The 21,846-nt window shown below is 38.2% G+C and overlaps 2 protein-coding genes across 5 annotated transcripts in view; one reads left to right on the top strand and one right to left on the bottom strand.

Annotated features, from left to right (window-relative positions):
* Window positions 1–16,225, bottom strand: part of ECT2 (epithelial cell transforming 2) — a 32,389-nt gene extending 16,164 nt beyond the window's left edge. The window contains exons 1-15 of one of the 4 annotated variants that reach the window (XM_072408118.1): window positions 16,055–16,225; window positions 11,243–11,322; window positions 10,941–11,079; window positions 7,502–7,581; window positions 7,322–7,414; window positions 5,785–5,967; window positions 5,097–5,186; window positions 4,291–4,398; window positions 3,787–3,860; window positions 2,882–3,012; window positions 2,347–2,462; window positions 2,203–2,265; window positions 1,461–1,683; window positions 897–1,033; window positions 500–619 (exon numbers count right to left, since the gene is read on the bottom strand). In XM_072408118.1, coding sequence (XP_072264219.1) covers window positions 500–619; window positions 897–1,033; window positions 1,461–1,683; window positions 2,203–2,265; window positions 2,347–2,462; window positions 2,882–3,012; window positions 3,787–3,860; window positions 4,291–4,398; window positions 5,097–5,186; window positions 5,785–5,967; window positions 7,322–7,414; window positions 7,502–7,581; window positions 10,941–11,067 — 1,545 coding nt within the window. In that variant the 5' untranslated portion in view covers window positions 11,068–11,079; window positions 11,243–11,322; window positions 16,055–16,225. The remainder of the gene's footprint in view (window positions 1–499; window positions 620–896; window positions 1,034–1,460; window positions 1,684–2,202; window positions 2,266–2,346; window positions 2,463–2,881; window positions 3,013–3,786; window positions 3,861–4,290; window positions 4,399–5,096; window positions 5,187–5,784; window positions 5,968–7,321; window positions 7,415–7,501; window positions 7,582–10,940; window positions 11,080–11,242; window positions 11,323–16,054) is intronic. The other 3 variants (XM_072408120.1, XM_072408119.1, XM_072408121.1) reach the window with 3 other exon arrangements.
* A 1,497-nt stretch (window positions 16,226–17,722) lies between these two features.
* NCEH1 (neutral cholesterol ester hydrolase 1) overlaps window positions 17,723–21,846 on the top strand; it is a 19,982-nt gene continuing 15,858 nt past the window's right edge. Inside the window, exon 1 of the mRNA XM_072408117.1 lies at window positions 17,723–17,998. Coding sequence (XP_072264218.1) covers window positions 17,861–17,998 — 138 coding nt within the window. The 5' untranslated portion in view covers window positions 17,723–17,860. The remainder of the gene's footprint in view (window positions 17,999–21,846) is intronic.

Genomic DNA, 21,846 nt, shown 5'->3' with positions numbered 1-21,846 from the left:
TTACCTATTGTAAAACGAATGTCTGACACCATTACCCACTCAGGATAACAATAAAGATGAAGCCACAAACTATTTTTAGGCAAAATTATACTCAATGTCCTGATATTTACTAGCCACAGGACAGATCAAAACACTGTTAGCAACACACCTTTCTTGGATTTACAAAAACCCTAAACCCTTATCAAAACAGTTATTTCACAAAAAAGTTATTATCTATGCAGCAAAGTATTGAGTTCCCCTTTCCCCAGACAAACACCATGATCCATACTTTTGATGTAGTAGCTGCGAGAGGTCCCTAGCGCTGCGCTGTGTATCTACATGTAGTGCTACAGCTAGTGGCTGCTTACTGCCAATACATCTATAGTGGCACAACGTTTCTGATCGCCAGTAATTATGGTATGGGGATCAATCACTAATCGTCACTGTAAAACAAAGCTGAATAATCATTACATCTAAAGCATAAATCTTACTAATGCTTATCTTCAATTTGGACATTTACCTTTATATTTGTGTGAACATCCAAAATATCTGGTATACTGCCAAAAATAGTTTTTATTTCTTCTTGGGCAAGAAGAGGTCCACCTACTTGACCCTCCTTTTCTAATGGAACCTGGAACAGCTGAAATAATTATTCAGAATTTATTGTTAATCATTGGAGAATAACAGAACTCACAGAACACAAGTCGACAGACACCCAAAACTATTTCTCTCCATGTTTTATTTAGAACAAGAAATTCTCAGAGCCAGGGAATGCGTGAATTATATAGACTGACTTTGTTTACAAAGACTGGCATGTTCACTTGATTCCTAAAAAAATCAGCAGGTAGCTTGCATAAACAAATCTAAATACTACATTAACTTTTTCACTTTTATATAGGTCACAAAAGACCTAATACCTGCACAATTGTAGAGAGAATGTCAACATAATTGCTTTCAGTCTGATACAGTTCCATTGCAACTTGCCATCTTGCAGATTGCTTTTGAGGTGCTGGAGTAGAGATTTTGGAAGGTTTCCCAGAAAACTTTGGTGTATCTAGAAAAAAAAATTATATTTTTTCTGTTTAGCCATACTGTAGAGCAACACTAGCCTATACATATGAGCAACCATAGTGCAACTCCTTTCCTGTTTACATGATGCATGTCCATATACTCCCGTGCACTAGTTTTACGAGAAAAGTGTTTTAAAGAGTTGCATTAGGGTTGACAAAAGATTAGTATGTTCACTTAGCAAAAATAATCACTCACTGTAATATATCACTGTAATACACACACACACACAATTTCTTGCAGGTGAGTATTCTTTGTTAAGTGAATTTTCATTGCATTCAACATTTAATAGTAACATTTTCCAGCCTAAACACCTTTACCAAATTAACCATTATTTTTCTGACTAGGAAAAAAATACAATACACAAAACACTCACTAACAAATGTGGGTACATGACCTAGAATAAACTTTACCTGACAGAGACTTTCCAGACTCCGGGGTGTTTGAGATATCAAGCAGTGATCCCATAGACAAGGAATGCTCAGCTGATGGGCGCTTCCGAGGTGGAAAAGGAGAGATATCAGTTTCTCTAGTTATTTGGGCAAGAGTATCTTTCAATCTCCGCTTCTTACGATTACTGCTAGGCGTATTCAATGAAAGCAGGGACACAGATTTTTTGAGTGCTGGACTGTCATGCTACATGGAAAGAACAAAAAAAAACCCTGATGTGTTAGTGCTATTGACAGACTGCAGCATATGTCATTTTTTTTCATGTTGGATACAGTTCTATTTGAAATTAGAGATTTAAATGAATCCTCAAACCCATGTGCCCACTAACTACCTAACTTTATGCTGCAGAATTCTTGTCCCACACCTTTGTAGCAAGTCTACAGACTATGGATCTATAGGAAGTTTCAACAGTGAGGCCGCAGGCCATCACTTCTACAGAAAAAAAAAGAGGATGTGAGCGCTTTTGACAAAAAAAAAAAAAAAAAAAAAAAAAAAAAGGAGTGGGGTTCTTAGGGTACATTAAGCAAGAAAGTGGTAATGAAATGCACTTTGCTAAAGTAGATAAACGTGTGCCTTTATTGCCAGGGTCTACTTAAAGTTTTAAAGGTAGACAGAGGTAACACAAATAATTGTAAATAAGAGGGTGTAATAAACTGTAAATAAAGTTAAAAAATGTTGCACTAACGTATGCAGCAAGAATGTTACCTTTTCAAAGAGGTACATGGTTTCTCCGGCTCTGGCATCCATCTGTATACTTCCCCAAAACCACTGAGGAGATATAAAAAAGGAAAAAAATGTAATTTAAAACATCAAAAACATGAATTGCTTGTTACCTAGGCTGTAACTCACCTCCTGCTTAACAACATAAAGTTTTTTTGGCGGCTCAAAGGGCAACTCTTTTACAGAGGTTTCTTCAACCACGAGATGAGTACACTTTTCATCCCCAACAGGCAAGAACTGCCCACCTAAAAGAGTAGAAATAAAATAAAAGCCAAACAACTTCAACAGATCACACAGTATACACATCAAAATACTATTCTGGGGTACAACCACCAATATTAGAATGAACCCGTCACTCATGGCTGTAGCAGTTATAACAGCCGGCAGCAAGAACGGAAAAAACAATCCTTTCCACTTCTCACTACCCAAAGACAATTTACCTTTGCATATAAGAAGCTTGAGAAATCAGAAAGCTGATGTGCACAGCTGCATTGCTCAATTTCACCCTAATGTAGGCTCCGTCACTTATTGCCCCCCACCCCGCAAGCCAATGAAGGACAATAATTTTCATTGTATTGTATTTCTTACATTTTGTTTTTATTAGCACCAAATAAACTACTTTAGTCATGTACAAGGTTTTACACATTGTTAAAATTGTGCATACCTTGCATTACGGTCATCTCCTCCATGCTGACTCGGTCTTCTTCTGAAAACCCAAGAAAGCTAAGTATGCAGTCCTGAAAGGGGGGAACTTTAAATTCATTTTTAAACTCCTCATCCATTGCACTGAATTCACTAGAAAAAAAATACATACATGTAAAAGTAGTGCTTTCACACAAAACAAATTGTTCTTCAAATGTTCTTAGACTGGATATCAAATTTCCTACTCTGCAACTCTTCTCATAATGCAGCACTACAAACTGTTTTTCTTTACAGCATTGCATATATTTAATAATAAAAGTTACAGAAACTTACCACAAAAGGATGAACCAACACCTGCACAACACCTTGTAATACAGCTGCTAATAAAGCCAACTTGCAGGGAACATTTCCTCACCTGTAGCAAACCTTACACATAGCGAATGTGCTGTATGCATTATTGCTGTGCAACCAATAGGAGTAGTTTGACAGGGCATTAGAGGGGCAGTTAGAAGGTCATAGATCTAAATTCAGGTCCATAGTAACAAAATGACCTTAGAAGAAGATTTTTTTGAGCCAAGAGGTAATTGTTTGCAGGTTCATTTTATGTACTCCTTTGAACCCCATGAAAAAATAATTGCAAAAAGTTAACAACCATCTTTTCTTTTCATAAAGTGATTTGATTTAACACAAAACCGTTGCTCTTTGTTAACGGTTTCCCAGAAATGTTAACCATAGCATTACTTGCAAATCAGCCTATGGTGTGTCTTACCTTTCTACTGCATAAAATCAAAAAATAGTTGATTCAAGTTTTTTACAAAACTTCTTTTAATTTTTATATTTACATAAGGGTTATCATTACTTCATATATTGGACTGGGCCACGGAGGCTGAAAACAGTTTGGGTACTATGTGACACAGTTATACTCACAGTTCATTCCTTTTTTCCCAAGCTTTTAAAATCCAGTCAGCCTTCATGATAGGAGTTCCAAGACTGACAGCAACCTTTAAAAGAGAAACATTGTTACCATTCCTAAACCAAAAAAAAAAAATATTTTACACTTTATTATATACTGCTAACTAATGCATTTATTTACTACATTTAGTACGTTCAGCACTACACAAATAATGCAGTTATATGATGCCTTCGCTGCACCTGTCAGTTAACTTGTTTCTAGTTCTGATAAAAGAACAATTTTCTCCCATGGGAAGAGGGTCAGATTTTCTTCCTACTTACACTTTCTTTTCCAGGGGGACAATGCTGCTCTACCTTAGAAAAATTACTGTGAGTGGAAAGCAGACACTCTAGGACAGAAAGTGGGTTTTTATTACAGGATAGTCAAGCATAAATAAAGAGCAAAAACCCAGATCCTTCTGAAAAAAGTATAAAATCTGCACATATACAGTTTAGTAGGGAAGAACAAAAGATACAAACCCGAAATTTGTCACCATGAGTTGAGTTGGCAATAAGGTGGGTGACTTTAGAGCTAAAGTCCTTGCGTATAGTGCCTCCCATATGATGTACTAAAGTCACGAGTTTAACCTGAAATAGATAAACAAAATGAATGGTGCAGTGCATAAAAAAAAAAAAAAAACGTGCATATTACAGACATGTACAATAGGTTTTTGAGCATTAGGGAAGGATGTTGTACAGATGTAGCATTTGTGGGGTTAACAATCCTTAGCACAGCAATACTGTAATACCTGTGGGTGGTTTTAATGTGGTCCATTAAGGATTTTTATTCTTAGCCATTACTCTACTTCCATCTTTAGCTCAGAAAATGTTTACTTTATTTTATTGATCTAAACTTTGATGCCTTAGAACTGAAATGTATAATTTGTGATAGTTCTGGTTAAGTATGAAAAACTTTTCTAGACTGCATGTAACATACAAAACCTACAAGAATGCCCCCCACGTCAAGTGAAAAATAATCTGAAGGCATAATGTGTCATGATGTCCTAATGGCACCTTTATATAAACAATAAATGGCAAAAATCTAATATGGGCTTAAAACCATCATCATCATCTTGTTAGAGACTTTTCAAACGAAAATCAAATTACTTTAAATAAATTAACTTTTCAGTGTGTTATTTTACAAACTATATGTATGCCATTAATTCTATGTATAAGTGGCTTATTAACAATGCTTTAGGTTTTTACATTTTTTTTATATCTGAACTGATGTCTACAGTAATCTTTGAATATTCATAACATTTTATTTCCTAAAAAAAGTAACTCACCAGTTCCTCCTTTTTCCTAAAACCAGTAAAGCACAGGACAAGATTAAGCATGCTAGCACAGTATAGAGGTCTAGATGTAAATGGTAAAGCCTAGGGAAACAAAAAAAAAAAAAAAAGAGAAGGGGACAAATCATTTTAAGACAAACTAAATTGATTTTAAAGATGTAGGATTAGGATGTTTAAAATAATTGTCTGCGCTTCATTGGTTACATTCTTGTTCCATGCTACTGAAGCACTAGCAAAATTAGGTTAAAAAAATAAAAGCAGTACAGTACTACTATTTTCATCCACTTGCTTTCTTTTTCAATCCGAACAGCACTGTACATGTAGCAAATATGTAGAAACTAAAAAAAGCCAAATAGCTAAATTATGATTGTTAACACATGCAAGATGGAATCTCACAAGAACTGGAAGTACATTAAAAAATAAAAAGTCCTAAGTATCCTACAATTCAGTGAGGAGCCTTAATGAAAATTCTCTCTGGTGTGAGAAACACTTGCACAGCAACATGTTTATGAGCCAAGTGATGCTCGAAACAAACCTGTCAATTCCCAATCTTTATATTTAATCATGTGTCTAGTAATTACATAATCACATTTGTTTTTTCATTAAATAGAAAATTACAGCATCAATGTTAAATAAAATAAAATGACATATATACAGTGGCTAAATAGCTCATAAGTGATACCTCTCCTTTCTGTGCACAATACAAGACGATTGGTGGGCCAAGTACTCTGCAGTCGGCTTTATACAAATATCGAAATGAAGGATGCTGGAAATCTGATATCACAAACACATTCTCAAATTCTGGAGCATCAGCTTCCACATACTCTTCCACTGCTTCTGTTGTGATGTGCGGAAGTTTGATTTCCTGCATTTCCATAGGGGCAAAATTAACTTTTTAGTACATTGGGACTTGTAAAACTTTGTATTTCAATAATACAATATTACCCTTCTTGGACATTTGAGCCCAAACTTAAAGCATACCTAAACTCAGAAATTTCACTTTAAATAAAAGGTTAGACAACTCTTTTATGTAAGCTAAACATTCTGTTTGTTTTTTCAAGTGCACCCTTTTAAAAAAAAAAAAAAAAAAGCAGCACTGCCCCTGATTCTCAATCTCTTAGAATGGGAACGCTAAGCCTCCCGGGAGGCTCTTGGGTGCTCCTTCTCTGCAAGCCCCAGTATCTCGGGCAGGCAGAGAAGGAGCCTTTTTGCGAAATAAGAAAAATTTTCCAATCTCACACATGCGCACTACAAAATGTGTGGCTATTCACCTGCTAATATGTGAAAAGTAAATGGGTGATTTGAGTGTGTAACGTAAAGAATACATGCCATTCCAATAATTTACTTTTTTTTTTTTTTTTTTTTTAAGGCAATAAAGAAAAATAAAAATTAAAAAAAAGGGAAATAGGTAAAAATTCTAGGTAAAATAATATCTTGATATGGAATGTAAAAAGGGCGATTTTCAGCAACAAGCACAATTTTTTATTCCTTTAATGTGTATGTGGAGATCCAGCTTTACCGAAGTGACGGAGGGTAGAAATTATTAAACCGTTAAGTGATCAATGACTTTTCCAGTTTTTATTAGTCAAAGCTTTGCCATAATAGTGTAATTTGCCATTTGTTATGGGCTAGTCTATACCGACGTCTAGAATATTATCACTCTCCTACCATGTTCCCCATACCAGTCTAATTGAAAAAAAAAATAATTTAAAGGGGCAAAGAGGGTAATGCAATCCTCCAAATCAGTGGTGCAGATGGGACTGCGCTTTAGGAAGGGGTGGGGGCTGAAATGAAATAGGAATATGGAGTTACTGAAATCTGAAGATATTTGATAGACCATTCTGGTTTGCTTTACCCCACAGCTGGGCATAATTCTGAAAAAAACGAAATCTATTCTTTTATTGCCTAGTTCCCTGGAGATCCGGAATGAAAGGTCAAGTTGAATATTTACAGACAGAAGCATATAGCTGTGAAAGAAATCATGTAACAAGAAATACACAGTGGCCAGTGTTAAACCAGAAGAATCACAGAAACAATCCTTCACCAAAAAGCAACATGAGGATAAGTTACTTATTACAAATATTGGATAAGCCCCAGTGAATAGGTGGTCAGGCTGTGTTAAAAATCAAAATGTTCCATAGAAGGTTAGTGGTGTAATTTGCAGTGCCATTTGCAATGTGCTGCATGCAAGATGAGTTGGTATGAACAAAGCACCATACCATGTTTACAATACTTTTTATAAATGATTCTCTGGATTTCGCTTGACAATTTTCCCTTATCTTAATAACGGGAACTTCCATTAGTTTAACTGTCTGTGGAAAGGAAGAGTCAGGTAGAAAATTAAAAACAATGCATTTGTAATGGCACAAAAACATGAATAAGTAAATCTTGATACATACCTCAAGAGCTTTCAATAATGCTTCATTTTTTCCAGCATCTTGGACCAGAATCACTCTTGTTTCTATTTGGGGCATGTCTTCTGCAATAAAAGAATTTTACCACAATAAATAAGTTAGAGCAAAATATTTAATTGGTGGCACCTTTTCTCCTCCCATCACTGGGAAATCCCTGTTCTGCTGAGACCAGTACAATGAACAATAAAAAGTGTCAAAGTTCAGGCATCACGAGATGACTGTTTTTACCATTAGCCAGAAAAGCCTTTCATTACAGCTCAAATAATGTCACAAAACAAAATATTCAGGCAGACAGTCCTTTTGCCAAAAGTGTTCACCTTTTTTTTTTGTTTTTTTTTTTACAGCAGTTGTAAAATGTTTCTAAACATTTCATTCAATAGACACCAGAATCAAATCACTCTGTTCAGTTTGCTACAAATGAATAGGTCAGCCACACCACTCATCACAGTGTAAGGGTGTATTAGGGCTCATGTGATGAGTGTCTGTGCTTTTCATCCATGTTCACATAAGGTAAGGGGGAGTAGGCTGCAGAATCTTACCATAGAAAAAGCATTTAAAGTAAATGTAAGTGTAAAACGTGGAGATACAGGACACGTTAAAAATGTAATAAATAAAAGGGAGTGTGATTTTACCCTGGGCTTTAAACTACAACTTTAGAAAGGACTGACCACAATTTTTACATCCTTATAGAATTTACCTTGTTCTTGAAAATCTTGTGATTTACTAGACGTGGACCATTTTATATACAGTCATTCCTTATACTGCATCAAGCTTGGTCATTCAAATGTTTGAAGACAGCTTCTTTTATATCAAGACTTTTTACTGTAATGGTCAAAAAAGCTAAAATTTACTTGATTTGAAATGTTTGGAATATTGATAGTAACAGACCAAAAGATGTGTAAAATGCTTTATCTCAAAAAATTTAATGCTGGTTCAAGATCAGCAAGATGAAGCATATATCGGTAAAAAGGTTGGCCACAGAGAGGTGGTTGCATTTTTCAAAGACTACAGACAACTTCCACAAAGTGAACACAGGCCAAAGTACAAAATCCTACAGAGAGTTTTTGGGGGGTAAAAGTTTTATTTTTCCATACACTTTACCAACATTGTAAAATGAACTCCCAGTGAATAAGCCCTAACAGTTTAGAGATATTAACTTTTGCAAACATGTAGTGTGCACAGCATTCTTTACTAGGTCTCTAGTAAAGTTGGCAGAAGCTGATTTTTGTTAAGATGATGGAAAGGGAATGTACAAACACCCAAGACAAAAAATTACTTTAATGCAGGGAATTCCCTGGATTCGGGGTATGAATAAAAAAAGCTTTAAGAAATTAAGGAATTTACAGAATTCTAGAGGATAGGTATACGGAAATACACTGAAAAAGTCAAAGGGTTCTTATGCCAAGTTGGCCAAGTAATTTTTAGTAGTTTAGAACGACAAAAAAAGCTAAAGACCAAGTGCATTTGAGAGTTGGCGAGTTGGGCATTTTCTAGCCAATTACACTACAGCAGTGATTACTAACCACTGTGCCGCAGCATATTAGTATGCTAAGAGATCATCAGGTGTACCATGGCAAAATATCTAACTCTTCCACTAGATGAAACAAATGGTTAATTTACTTGTGTATGCAACATTTTTTATGTAAAATATGTGCAGTCACTCAAGAAAGGTTGGGAAACACTGCACTACTGCACCTTGAAGAATCCAGAGCCAGTAGCCCAATTACAGAAAACATGGTAGTGGCCAACAGCTATAATAGCTGGGGCTCTGGATAGATGAGCAGCCAGTATATTCCTAACATACGTCATCAAACATTGAATTATCAGTTTTAGGTAAAAACATCATGACTGAATATTAAGGAAAGGTCGGTCATTTGTTATATAGTGCAGTACTAAGGAATGACTCAATCATAGGATCTTCAAATAATTTCATTCTTAAGATCCATTGTGTCATTTGACATTTATGAACAGGGACATAATTGCTGTCATTTTTATAATTGCTTCTTATATAGTGCTAATTACAGCACTAATCATGCTTTATGCAAGCAGGAGTTCTTACTCAGCTCCTCAATTCTTTTTCGTAATTTCAGTCGGCCTGCTTTTTGTGTACCTACGATAACATAACATCAGACATTAAATCTAAAATAAATAAAATACATGGTACAAAGAAGAGTGGTGTTCATTATGCAAACAGCCCAAACATTTTCAGAACATACATTACCATCTAGGAATCGTTTACTTGAATAAAGAAGTGCAGAAGCTCACGACCAGAGCAATAGGTAGGTACATCAAAAAGAGAAAATACTTTGCTGCAAGTGTTCCCTTAATAGAATGGGAATTTCAAGTTCTTCCAAAGTGGAAAACCCATTTAACTTTTTCTTTTCTTAATGGACCTTTGAAGTGATCAAGGTTCAAATATGTAACACTTTAGTAAATCAGGCCCAAAGTGTGTACTCCCTAAAAATTGAGCAATAACTTCCATGCATATGCAATAATCTGATTTAATCTAAAATATTGGAATATTTGGCATTGTCCAGACAGCAGGTCTTTGTCTATCTAAGATTTGTTGTATAAGATGATTTTAATTGTGTGCTCTGTGTGTAAGGTTCAAAATTTTATTTGAAAAAACAATTGTTTAAAATAAGGTTTTCTATATACTTTTCATCAATCATTGCCAGAAATTCCCTATCTGTTTTGTTTTGCTAACTGTTAACCAGGCCCATGCCTAAACAGATGGATCAAGCACAACAGGAAAAGACTATAATTGGCAACTCTTGGGAATTCATCACTAACAATTTCAGTAGCATGAGTTACTGAAAACCTCATGTAAGGCTACGTACACACATGCCATGGTTCTTGATCGAAATGCAAGCAATTCTTCCTTCAGCCTGATACCACTTATGCCAAATCAGTCTGGAGAATTTAAAACGGCTCAGATTTGCTTCCTAGACCTTGCTAAAGTAGATGGTGTGTCCTAAATTTGCAACTGTAAATTAGGGATATTCCATTGCCTCATCTTTACCTTAGAAATGTAAGTGGCTACTTATCTGAAAAGTGGGATCCTCAGTCTTACTATGTAAATAATCAAGCATATTTACTTCCAAGCTCAAAGGTAGGCCCGACTTCTACATTTCTCAATGGGACCTGGGGACAAAAGTACACCCAGAGTACATGCAGCAATGTGCTGCTGGATTGTTGACGTAGAAGGACTGAAGCCAGGGCCACAGTATGTAAATCTACATAATAGCATATCAGACAGGGGCAAGCCATTTAAGTACAGATGAGGGCAATAGATATCCGTAACCTAACAAGTGCTGCTACCCCCTCTTTCAAGATTTCACAGACTGAGGGCAAAAGTGAGATTTTCTTTGCAAATAAACTTTCTACTGCACCCCATAAAGAAAAGTAAAATACTATACATTACCATCAACATCTGCAGGAATGGAAAAAATATTTTCTTTAGACGTCTCTGTAACTTTGGAGTCAAAGACAGAGGAATCAGCAAGCAGACTCCTGCCGCCAGCAGGTGCCAACATACTGTGCTCATTCATGATTGTACCCGTCTGTAAAACAAAAAACAAAAAAAAAAAAGGTTGTCCTAGTTTATAAAGAATGATCCAGAAGAAAACCTATATTCCTGATAGATAGATAGATATATATATATATGCTCCCAGTATGCTTAAAGTTTGGATTATCTATTAAAAGGTATAGAGAAAAAATACCCACCGAAAAAAATGAATATGTTATATCTGGAAATCACTGCGCAAGCATCAAAAGGCATGCGTACACATCTTCACTCCATTTGGCTAAGAATTAAAAGCAAAAATATTAGCATCAATGTGGGAAAGTATTTGAAGCAATCGTATAATATCAGGAGCCAACCATGAAAAACGTACCCCGCACCAAAATGCTGTCTTGACTTGGAGTATAGTCACACTACTCAGAACCCAGCAACAAATAATTCAAGGTAGCAACAAACAGGTATAACAAATGACCCATTAAAAGGGGTGGACATGCGAGCTGGCAATATCAGATTTTTCAGTTGAACTCATTCTTCCCATTACTAAGAAAGAGTTAAGTCGTCAGTACATGGGCATTCATATCAGAACGGTGTTCCTCCAGGTTGAAGTGGCTTTTGCTATCCTTGCCACAACAGACAGCAATAGGTCCAAGTACTATAGTGTTCTCCCCAGCCCATTTTAGCCAGGCGCACCACCTGGTACTTTACAGTAACAACCAAGCTGTTTTTCGGTGGTTCCTGATAAGTTGGGTCACAATACAGGGGTAGTCTCCCACCTACAATTTCTTCCCACCCACCTATAGGAAATTTCTGCGTTGAATACTGTACTAGCATGGTTAGAAAATGCTTTTCTGTTCATCTTTGCCCAGCCTGCCTCAAACTCCCATCATAACACTGCTGGTGTAATATTATGGAAGAAGTCATTGACATGGATGATGAAAGGATACTAGACTGTATATCTGAATACATGGCTGAATTTTATACCCAATGATTAAGGACAGATTACGATAGGTGTATTGCATTAGACCAAGTAAAATGAATGGGCTGCCATTGGTTGAAGTTTACTGTGCGATGTGCATTGCCTTGCTAAAATGAATAGTACAGCCATGAATGTAATGTGCATTATGCCATTATGCCATTAAAGCCACTATTAGAGGACTATAGTACACAAGTGTTCATACAAGAGATGTTAAAGGATGGCTGTACGCTCTCAAGATACATTTAAAAAAAGAGGAACATTTTTGACTGTTTTACCATGAGCCACTGCATCTCTCAGATTTAGACTTTACCCTGTGCTTTTCATTGTCTCCTTCATTTCAGAGACATTTGTAAGAACCATTACCCTTTACACAGCCAAAGTCCAGAACAAAATATTTTCAATATTGGTGATCAGCTGCATGTGGTTTACAGGCATTACTGGTAAAACTACAAAAACGTCCCAATATATAGTCCTAAAAGAAATGCTCCTTGTTGCAAAGGTTGCAGGAATCTCTGCCTTTATCTACAGCAATACAACAAGCCTTTAATTTGTGACGTAACTTTTAAATAGCCCATTTTCTATTAGTATAGATAAAGTTGACTTTAGAATACTGTCACATATAATTAAATTTAGTTAGGAACTGGGCTTCAAAACGACTTGCACATTGCTTCTTGTAATAGCCTGCCACTCATATTTGCCTTTGTGTAAATAGCCTTATACATAAAAAACAGACATTTATTATTGTATTGGTTTTACTGCCTTTGTTTACATCAGTCTTCTTAACCACCTGGGCGTTACACTGAGGTCTAGATTTCTGTACCAAGGTTAATAAAGAAATAATTAAACGAAAGAATGCAAATAACTTCAGCGCTGTAATACTGCTAGGAACACACAATACTCAGACATATTACTGGGCAATGGACTCACCATCAGCTAACCTCCGATTCTTAAATTTAAATATGAACATCATAATAGGCAAATGGGGGAACATATCAACCAAAGTATACATTCACAATACAGTGTTCAACCCCAAAATTATTTTAAGATGGGTGGGAAGAAATTGTAGAGGAGTGGCAGCCCCTGTATTGTGACCCAACTCTTTAGTAATCACCCAAGAACAGCCGAGTGGTTACTGATAAGTGCTGGGTGGTGCCTTCGGGTAAAAGGGTCTGGGGAGAACACTACATTATGTAATAAAAAAAAAAAAATAATAATTTTAACTGTCCCCTTCAAAAGTATTCTCTAAATACTCATCCTTCCAACATAACATAATCCAAGTTTTATAATATTATGTATGTGTTAAAATAATCCCTAATATGAATTTATGTATCAAAAAGGGTGTTGCAAGATCAAAGGGGAGGCATTAAAGTGATAAAAAAAAATTATATCTATTCCAAACAGTTTAAACAGCTGATAAAACATGACTGTGAATGAACCTTCACCAGGCACTGTATTAAGTACACCCATTCAACTGCTGGTAAAATGGAATTACTTATCCCTCTTTGAAAACTAATGATTAGGCAGGACCAGGCAATATCTATTCTGCAATAACTATTCTTACCTGGCTCTTATCGCAGCCCAGCTGTCAAATTGCATTTGCAGCTCGTTTGTTGCCAGGGATACCAGGCAAGCTTAGCTTCCCTTGCACATGCTGGTAATGAACTCCTGCATGCCTGCGCGGGAGTTTTGTTATCCTTGCCAATCAAAATCGACCAAGATTCGAATGTGTAAGAGAAGAAAGAATATTGCAGCGCCTGCGATCATTACGGAGAGGAAGTATTCATGGTTTAGTTCCACTTTAAAACAAGTATCAGCCAATCATATGGCAGCAATTTATTGCATTTAGGCATGCAAACCTTGTCAGGACAAGCCGCTGAAGTTTAACTGACGAAAAGTAACCCTTTAAAATGGCATGGTTGTTGGTGCCAGGGGCGAGTAGCATTTTAGAATCTGCTGGGATTTGACAAGCAAACACCTCTAGGGTTTACCGAGAACGAACCACATTGGATGAAATATCCAGAAAGCCGCAGTTCGCAGCAGAAAAAATCCCTGGTAAAGCCAGAGGAGAATGGCCAAACTGGTTTAAATTGATAGAAAGAAAATAGTAACTCAAATATCCATTTTTTACAACCAGGATTTGCAGAAGAGCATCTCTGATTCTCAACACGTCAAGCCTACATCAGCAGGAGACCACAGTGGCCTAGAGAAGATTGGTAAAACACTGACTGGTCTGTTCAGTCTCGATTTCAACATTGGGATAGTAGGGTCAGAACTTGTCAACAAGAAACCATAATATCTCCTGCCCTTTATCAGAAATTCAGACTGGTGGTGTAATGGTGTGGGGAATATTTTATTGTCTTTTTACACTTTTGGCCCCTTAGTACCAACCAACTGAGCATCATTTAAAGGCCACATTCACAGTACTGTGGCCGACCACATCCATCCCTTTACAACTACATTGTACCCATCTTTTGATGGCTACTTCCAGCAGGATAACGCAGCATGTCACATAGCTCTGATCATCTCATATTGATAAGAACATGACAATGAGATCACTGTACTCAAATGGCCTCCACAGTCAGCAGATCTCAAGCATTTGGTTGAACAAGAGGTTAGTATGATGAATGAGCAGCCTCATAATGGATGCATGTGTTTACCATACGAAGAAACAGTTTGTTTCAGTTTTATCATTTTTTAAACATTGATATTGTAGAAAATATACAGATATATTTCTGAATGCCGTACATCCAACTCCTAACAGATACTTTTGAAATGCTTGTATACAATTAAATACCTACAGTAATCTTTTTCATAATAGCACAAAACAAAGATAACAGAGAATACCAAGTAAGGCAAAAATCTGGAAGACCTAAAGGGTATGTTCACACTGGCCATAAGGTTTTGGTGTGGTTACTACTTCCTCATGCCAGGTAACCTCTGCCTCTCTAGCTTAAACAGGAAGTAAACCTAAAAACAAAAATCACACTTGCCTTCAATGGCGCAGATCAATGTATCTGTAGGGAGGTTTGCTCAGGCATGCGCAGAAGGAGCAGCCAAGAGCCTCCCGTGATGCGTGACATGTTTACTTTTATGTAAAGTGAAAATTCTGAGTTTAGGTACGCTTTAACCTGGTGACAGCTCTATGGAAAATGAATGGGGTGGCAGTGGCCGGTACTGGTATTATTTACTTGCTGCCAATGTCCAGAAAGCGGTTCTTTAAGAGCCAGTGCTAAAGTATGACCAAGCGGCTAGCAAGTGACAGCGGCAGGGAGACATGTGGCATTGTTTAATCCTGAAGTAGGTCTGGACCCGTCTATAAGGAACATTATTAGCAATCATGTCCCACCCATAGCCAAATCATAAAACCAAACTTCAAAGTGACTCTTCTCTATAGAGGGCTACTCAACAGATTTACAAATTAGAAATATAGGGCAGAAACAATATAAATTGTGATGGCTTTTTTCTTGTTCTTGACTTGCAAGAAATTATTCAAACTTGGCCCACCTATAATTATAACATAGCAGATACCTTTGGGAATATCAGATGCCAGTGTGCAATGTGGTACATGCCCTGGATCATTCATCCCCTGGATCATTCATCCATGCTGAGCTCTGTAGTGCCATGGAGATCAGAGGTAGGAATCCTGCCATGGGGGAGAAGGGAAGGGGGAAATCTGTAACAACCCCATTTAATAATAGGAGTTTAGGAATCATTTAGGCTGCCATTGCATAGAATGGGGATTGCTGGGCAGGAAGCTGATTTCTGGTGGCAGTGTCACACCTGTAACCAGCATGCAGATTGCTGTGTGCCCACCTGGGGCAATTAACTGGGCTGCAATAAATACCCTGACCCAGTATTTCCCCTTCCCTACGCTAATATAAGTCCCTTGTTCAGATATACAGAGAAGTACTTATGTTCTCCCATAGCTCTACTCGAGTATACCTCCAGCCATTGTAATCCAGACACCCCATTACCCCAGACAAGTAACCCTGCTGCCAATAACACAATGCCTGCCGGCTGCACCAGGAAATGTATTTACCGTTCGGACGGTCCGCAGCACAACAGAACAGGCGGCAGTGACGGGAATGCGGTACGGCCGGGCTATACAAGTCTACAGGGATTACTTTCTTCCCACAGCGGCCATCAACCGTATTCAAAATCTCGAGCCAATCCTTAAGGACCTCTGTGATTGGACAGAAATAGGGCAGATGTCAGGGCAGCTGTCATTGGCTGAGTCATTACTCGATTAGTTCTCATCTCTTCGAGGATTGGTTGGAACGCTCCGTCGTGTTCCGAGAGTGATAACGTCATTCGGCTGCTGATTGGTAGACTGACATTTAAACGATTGGCTGATAGCGAAAGAATATGAAATACAAGGCTGGCTGGAGAATGCGGGGGTGACGTAGAAATAAACCTGCGTGTGATTGGACAGTTGTGTTATTCACTGTGTGTGCAGCGTTTGTGGAACAGGTGAGGTGCAGTTAGTGTGCACCGTGCTTATCTATCTGTATGCCAGACAGTGCTTCAGTGTGTACACAGTACTGTCACCACACCACATATATGTTATAATGAGTATAACAAGTGTATCCTTTCAATAAACCAGTCCTATCCTTAAGTTATAATAACTGAATGTGGTAACCCGTAGCAACCAATGAGAGTATTTCACTTTTATAATGTGGGTTTTATGACTGGTTGCTATGATTTACATGTATGTGTTAAGGGCTCCTTCTCCCCATGGGGATGTAGTGTGCTGTACTAAATGCACACACATTATTATGCCCTGCATTGTGCATTTATTTTAGGTATTATTATTAAACAGTATAGACTATACTGTAATGTACAGCGCTGCGTATTATGTTGGCGCTCTATACTATAAAACATTATTACGCAGCACTGTACATTAAATATGGATTGGCTGCTGAATGCAGCGTGTCCTACACAAATATGGTGCAGGTTGCATTGGTATAGCTCATGCTTGTTGCAGTGCAGCACATGGTAAGTTTGGAGGGCTGGGTACAAACAATGACAACACAGGCACATTGTGCATTGCTATGGGTTACATGAGCACACGTGTTTAGGAAATCTTGTTAATTTACAGCTACAATCTGACTAATTCCAACAACCCCAAAGCAGGGACTGCTGCAATTTCTTGTAATTCACTGATGGTGATATTGAACATAAAGAAATTCCAGTTCATATAAGATTGGCACAATGAGCTGAAAAACCATCTGAAAGCTCTTCTCTACAGAGGACACTGCAGTGATGAAAACACTCACACATCACAAATGCTGCCACAAAGTTGACAGACAGGTGAACCAGACCTGATCATTATTATGATCGGGGAAGGAGGAACATTGGTATGCTACAGCCATAAGGTTCACTATCTATGCATCCTATCTCATAGGAGCTTTGCATTTCAATATATAGACACATGCTGGATATATTTATAAATAATGGCGTTTTGAAGAAAGCATACTAAGAAAACTAAAATAAACCAAATCGCATTTCAGCAATTATTGTCTGATTCTGTAACCAGCAGCCCCAATGCATGCGGTGCTCACCACCTTGGTGTATGTGTGTGTGATGAGTCTGTTCTGCACAAACACTGTGCGCCCAGCGTGTGACTATACCCGCAGTCCTCCATCAGGTGGCGCTGCCCCACATGTCCGCGCATTCCTCTCCCCGTATAATACACAGCAAGGACATGACACCAGCTTGTATGACTTCCTCTCTGTGCCGCCGCCTGATTGGATGCCTCTGGCCGAACAATGAAATCACCCAGCTAACAAAAACTTGGGCTGTGTAGTTTGTATACACAGAGCTGTGTGGAGGCTCAGCCACCGACATGAGAGCATTGCCAGCCCTGATCACTGCACTGACTGCCCTGGGCGCCTATTATGTGTACACTCCTCTGCCCAGCACCTTATCTGAGCCATGGAAACTCATGCTGCTTGATGCCACCTTCAGATGTGCCCAGGATCTGGTCAGTATGGGGGTGTCTGTGCTTGGGGGCATCCTGCAGAGGATAACTGTGACTGGCATCCCACCAGCAGCAGCAGCAGGCATTTCTGGCTGATTAATCTCTTCTTTATATAGAGATCAGGGAAATCAGGTCACAGCTTTCTGCAGGATTGTCTGTAGAAGTGACCAGCTCTGTCATATGTGTGTGTGTGTATGTGTATGTGTGATCATGTGTATGTGTGTGTGTTTACATGGGTACAGGAAGTCACTGGGGTGATGATCTGATCTGTACTTTGCAGCAGTGTTGTATGAACATTTGCCTAATTTGTCTTATTAGTGGCTTGCCAATCTCTAGATATGGTGGCTGCATTGATCATCCCAAGGCTTTCACCTGGTGATCACATCCTAGTGTGACAACGCTTACTCACTGTACAGAATATAGGAGCAATGTTGTCACCCAGAAAAAGTACTACCAAACACCTCCACCTCTCCTTTTCTTCATTTGTAGGTGGTGTTTTATAAGTCAAGGAAAGTGTTGGGAACTAGGTAACTGACAAAAGGGCAGCACAGGATATTATAGGCTTATATGATTTTTAGGAGTGACAGGTTTGTTGTTAGGCTGGCTCTGCTGACCTTTCCATATTCTAGGTGCCCAGCTGTCATTGGATTTAATGTTTTCTGACCTGCTGACCCAGAACACAAATGCAGATCAGGAGTTCTCCACTCACTGGGTACATACTGGAGGTCCATTACTCCAATTATTAAAGCCAGCTATGGCAGGGCTACTAGAGCTTGGTAATGGCAATTTTATACTTTATATTTTATATGTTTGTATACATAGGTGTTCACAAAGCATTTTAACAAGTTTGTGTTAGGTGATATGAATCATTGTTTACTTACATCTGTTGTTGATTTTACCAAACACATGGTGTTTTATCCTGAAGGTATACCACAGCCATTGTTCACCTTTTTATCATGAGTGAAGCTCTTTAAATAACTTTCAGGTCTATAGGGAATCCCTGCCATAATGTCCAGATCCACAGCTCATCTGAATTCCATTTTTATCATATTTGTATTTTCTGCATTGTATGCGTCCCTTCCATGCACAGGACTGGGAGATTTTATAACTAGGAAAAGTAAAAGCTGGTCATTATAGCAGGATAGGAGTGGTGAAATGATGTTGTGTGGGTGAATTTAATAAAGGTGACCGTTTGGTTTAGTGTGCAGTTTTCTAGCCTCTGGGATGTCTTGTTACACAGACATTTCTGGAATAACAAAGTCTTCAATTAGTTCATGAATATGACAATCAGACATGTCACATTCATGTCTTGGCCAGCCTGTGTTTCTCACAAACGTGTTCAAACTTTTTTTGAAGTTGGGAATTATTGACACCAAATTATTGACCCCTCATTGGGTCTGTTCTTTTTCTTGTCATATTTGTTATAATGACAAGAAGCTCTTGTCAAGTTCTTATTTCTTTCAATATAAAGGCACATGAAGTCTTTAGAGACTGCTGAAGGAATCCCCAGATAGAAGTATGTGGGAGGTCATTGACCTGACAACTGTCACAGGGCTGCTGACTGTTCACCCACTGGCCTGACATCTAGTAAACCCTGTACAGGCTAGCTTCTGTAGACTAATATTTTGTGGTTTTTAGAACTTAGTACATTTTGCAATAAACATTGGAGAATAGCTTTGGTACCCAAATTTATTCTTACACAACACTAATTGTTAATGCTGCAACAACAACCAGTTACCAAACCTGCGCTTTAAAGTACAACTATATTCACCTCCCCTCGCTCCATCATTAGCTCCTGTATCTTCACCCGGTCCTCCTGCAGATTCAGAATGTTTGGCCATCTTGATTGGTCATTTTGGATGACTCATTCTCTGCATATGCACAATCAAGTTTAATTATCCTGGCATACATCTATGCCAGGATTGTACACTGAGCTGAGCAAAAAGATTGCAAACAGGCAGGTAAGTTTATTTTATTGCAGAAGAGATGTTTCCTGTCTTACTGTAATAAATAACTGCCTGGGTTTTTTAGTTTTGATTTTTAGCTTTACTCCTGCATTAAAGTTATCATGTTCTTTATTTGGTGAATATATATATATATATTTATAAATATAAATATATTTTTTAATATAATTTTTTTTTTTAAATGTATGCACCTAAAGGGTCATTCTGCCTTTATGTATAATTCTAGGTAGAATCTGGTGGGCTCTGGGCATTTTATAGATTCTAGAAGTGAGATATCTGCCATGGTTCTTCTGTTTCAACACACCTCATAGTTTTTAGGTGTGATTCCTTCTTTTACATTTTCTCTTATTTACAATGGAGAACCAACCTTATCTTGGCTGCTGGACCTAGGGCCGCACGCAAGAAATGCCGCCAACTGAAGTCTTTCAGTAAATGCTGCAGAGATTTCCACTTGCTGCGATGTTTCCCCTGTGGGCAAAACATCTTTGTAAACCAGTTAGGATAATTTAAAGGCTCTGTGAAAGAGAAACTATACTCATCAAAAAAAAACAAAAAAAACAAAGACACACTTACCTTCATTCCCGCAGGGCAGTCCGATCACTCTGGAGGTGTCATCTGGTCCCACGTAGTCCTAACATCCGTCTTGGAGATGGCGCTCGGAGCACCGCCATCTTCGTCTTCTCTCCGGGTTCTTCATCCTACATCACCCGACCCAGACGTGAGATCGGGTGACCTAGGATAAAAAAAATTTGACGATCTCACCGCGCATGCATGATATCAGCTGCTTTTTGCTTTTGAAAAAGGCTGCTTTTGCTCATGCCCGATATGCTTGGACATGTGAAGAAGTGCCCAAGAGCCTCCTGGGATGCCTGACGTAGGTATCCTGGGAGGTTGTGCGCTCCTAGAATTAGGGTCTGGTGCTGCACTCTTTTTTAAGATGTCATTATTGTCTTTGCCAACCATTGCATGTGGCTCTGTCCTTTGATCTTCCATAACATAGAAGTTTGTCTAATGCTTAATGGATTTTACTTGTCTGGTTGGCCACCCCCCCCACCACCACCGAATAAAAGCAACATAGATATATATTTGGTAGGGAATGTGGTAATATTTGCTTAGTAAGGAGATGCATTCTTAAAAGGCTTTCACTGACTTTCATTTCTTCTGCCATGAACAACTGACCTTTCCCCCAATTCTTTCACACTCACTGCAACCTCTTACACCAGGAATCCTCTGCTCAGATGCAGTCACAAGATATTAAGTCTGGGACTAAGAGGTCATTTTCCAGTGTGACCATGACATTTTAATACACACATACATATATATATAGATATCACCTATAGAAGTTGCCCTGTACTTGTGAAATGGACAGTGAAGGTGGCTGTAGATACATTCAGGGAGCACAGAAAGTGGTGTATTCAGTCTGTAGCTATACTATGCCAGCCAAATTTGAGTTTGCCCCGCAGATCTTTATAAGTGAAACTTGTTTTTTTGGACAGTTTGCTGAGGGTCTAATAAATTGCAGATACAGTATGTAAACATATGAGCCTCAATGTAAAGTACTACCCACAGTAACGTCCACATGATGGGAGTTTGTGCAACATCAATACAACAGCATTGCATTAAATTGACACTGGGCTGCAGGTTATCAACACATAACAGATGGGTAACGCTGCTACTGATGTATGGTATTGGATTATGTACATGATGATAAGCAGAAGGAGAGGTAGGGTAGTAACATACCACATGTGCAATTATAATTCTTTTTTTCAGGCTTTTGTGTTTTCACAGCCTGCAAACACCTACAAAAGCCTTGTAAAATTAGTTTAAATGAAAACAAGTGTCTGTTCAGAAGCTCAATGTCGCATCTTTGGTCGTTTTTCTATCCAT

This window comes from Pyxicephalus adspersus, chromosome 4 (genome assembly GCF_032062135.1).
Source record: "Pyxicephalus adspersus chromosome 4, UCB_Pads_2.0, whole genome shotgun sequence".
NCBI classification, from domain to species: Eukaryota; Metazoa; Chordata; class Amphibia; order Anura; family Pyxicephalidae; genus Pyxicephalus; species Pyxicephalus adspersus.
This window is presented reverse-complemented; position numbering and strand designations above follow the sequence as displayed.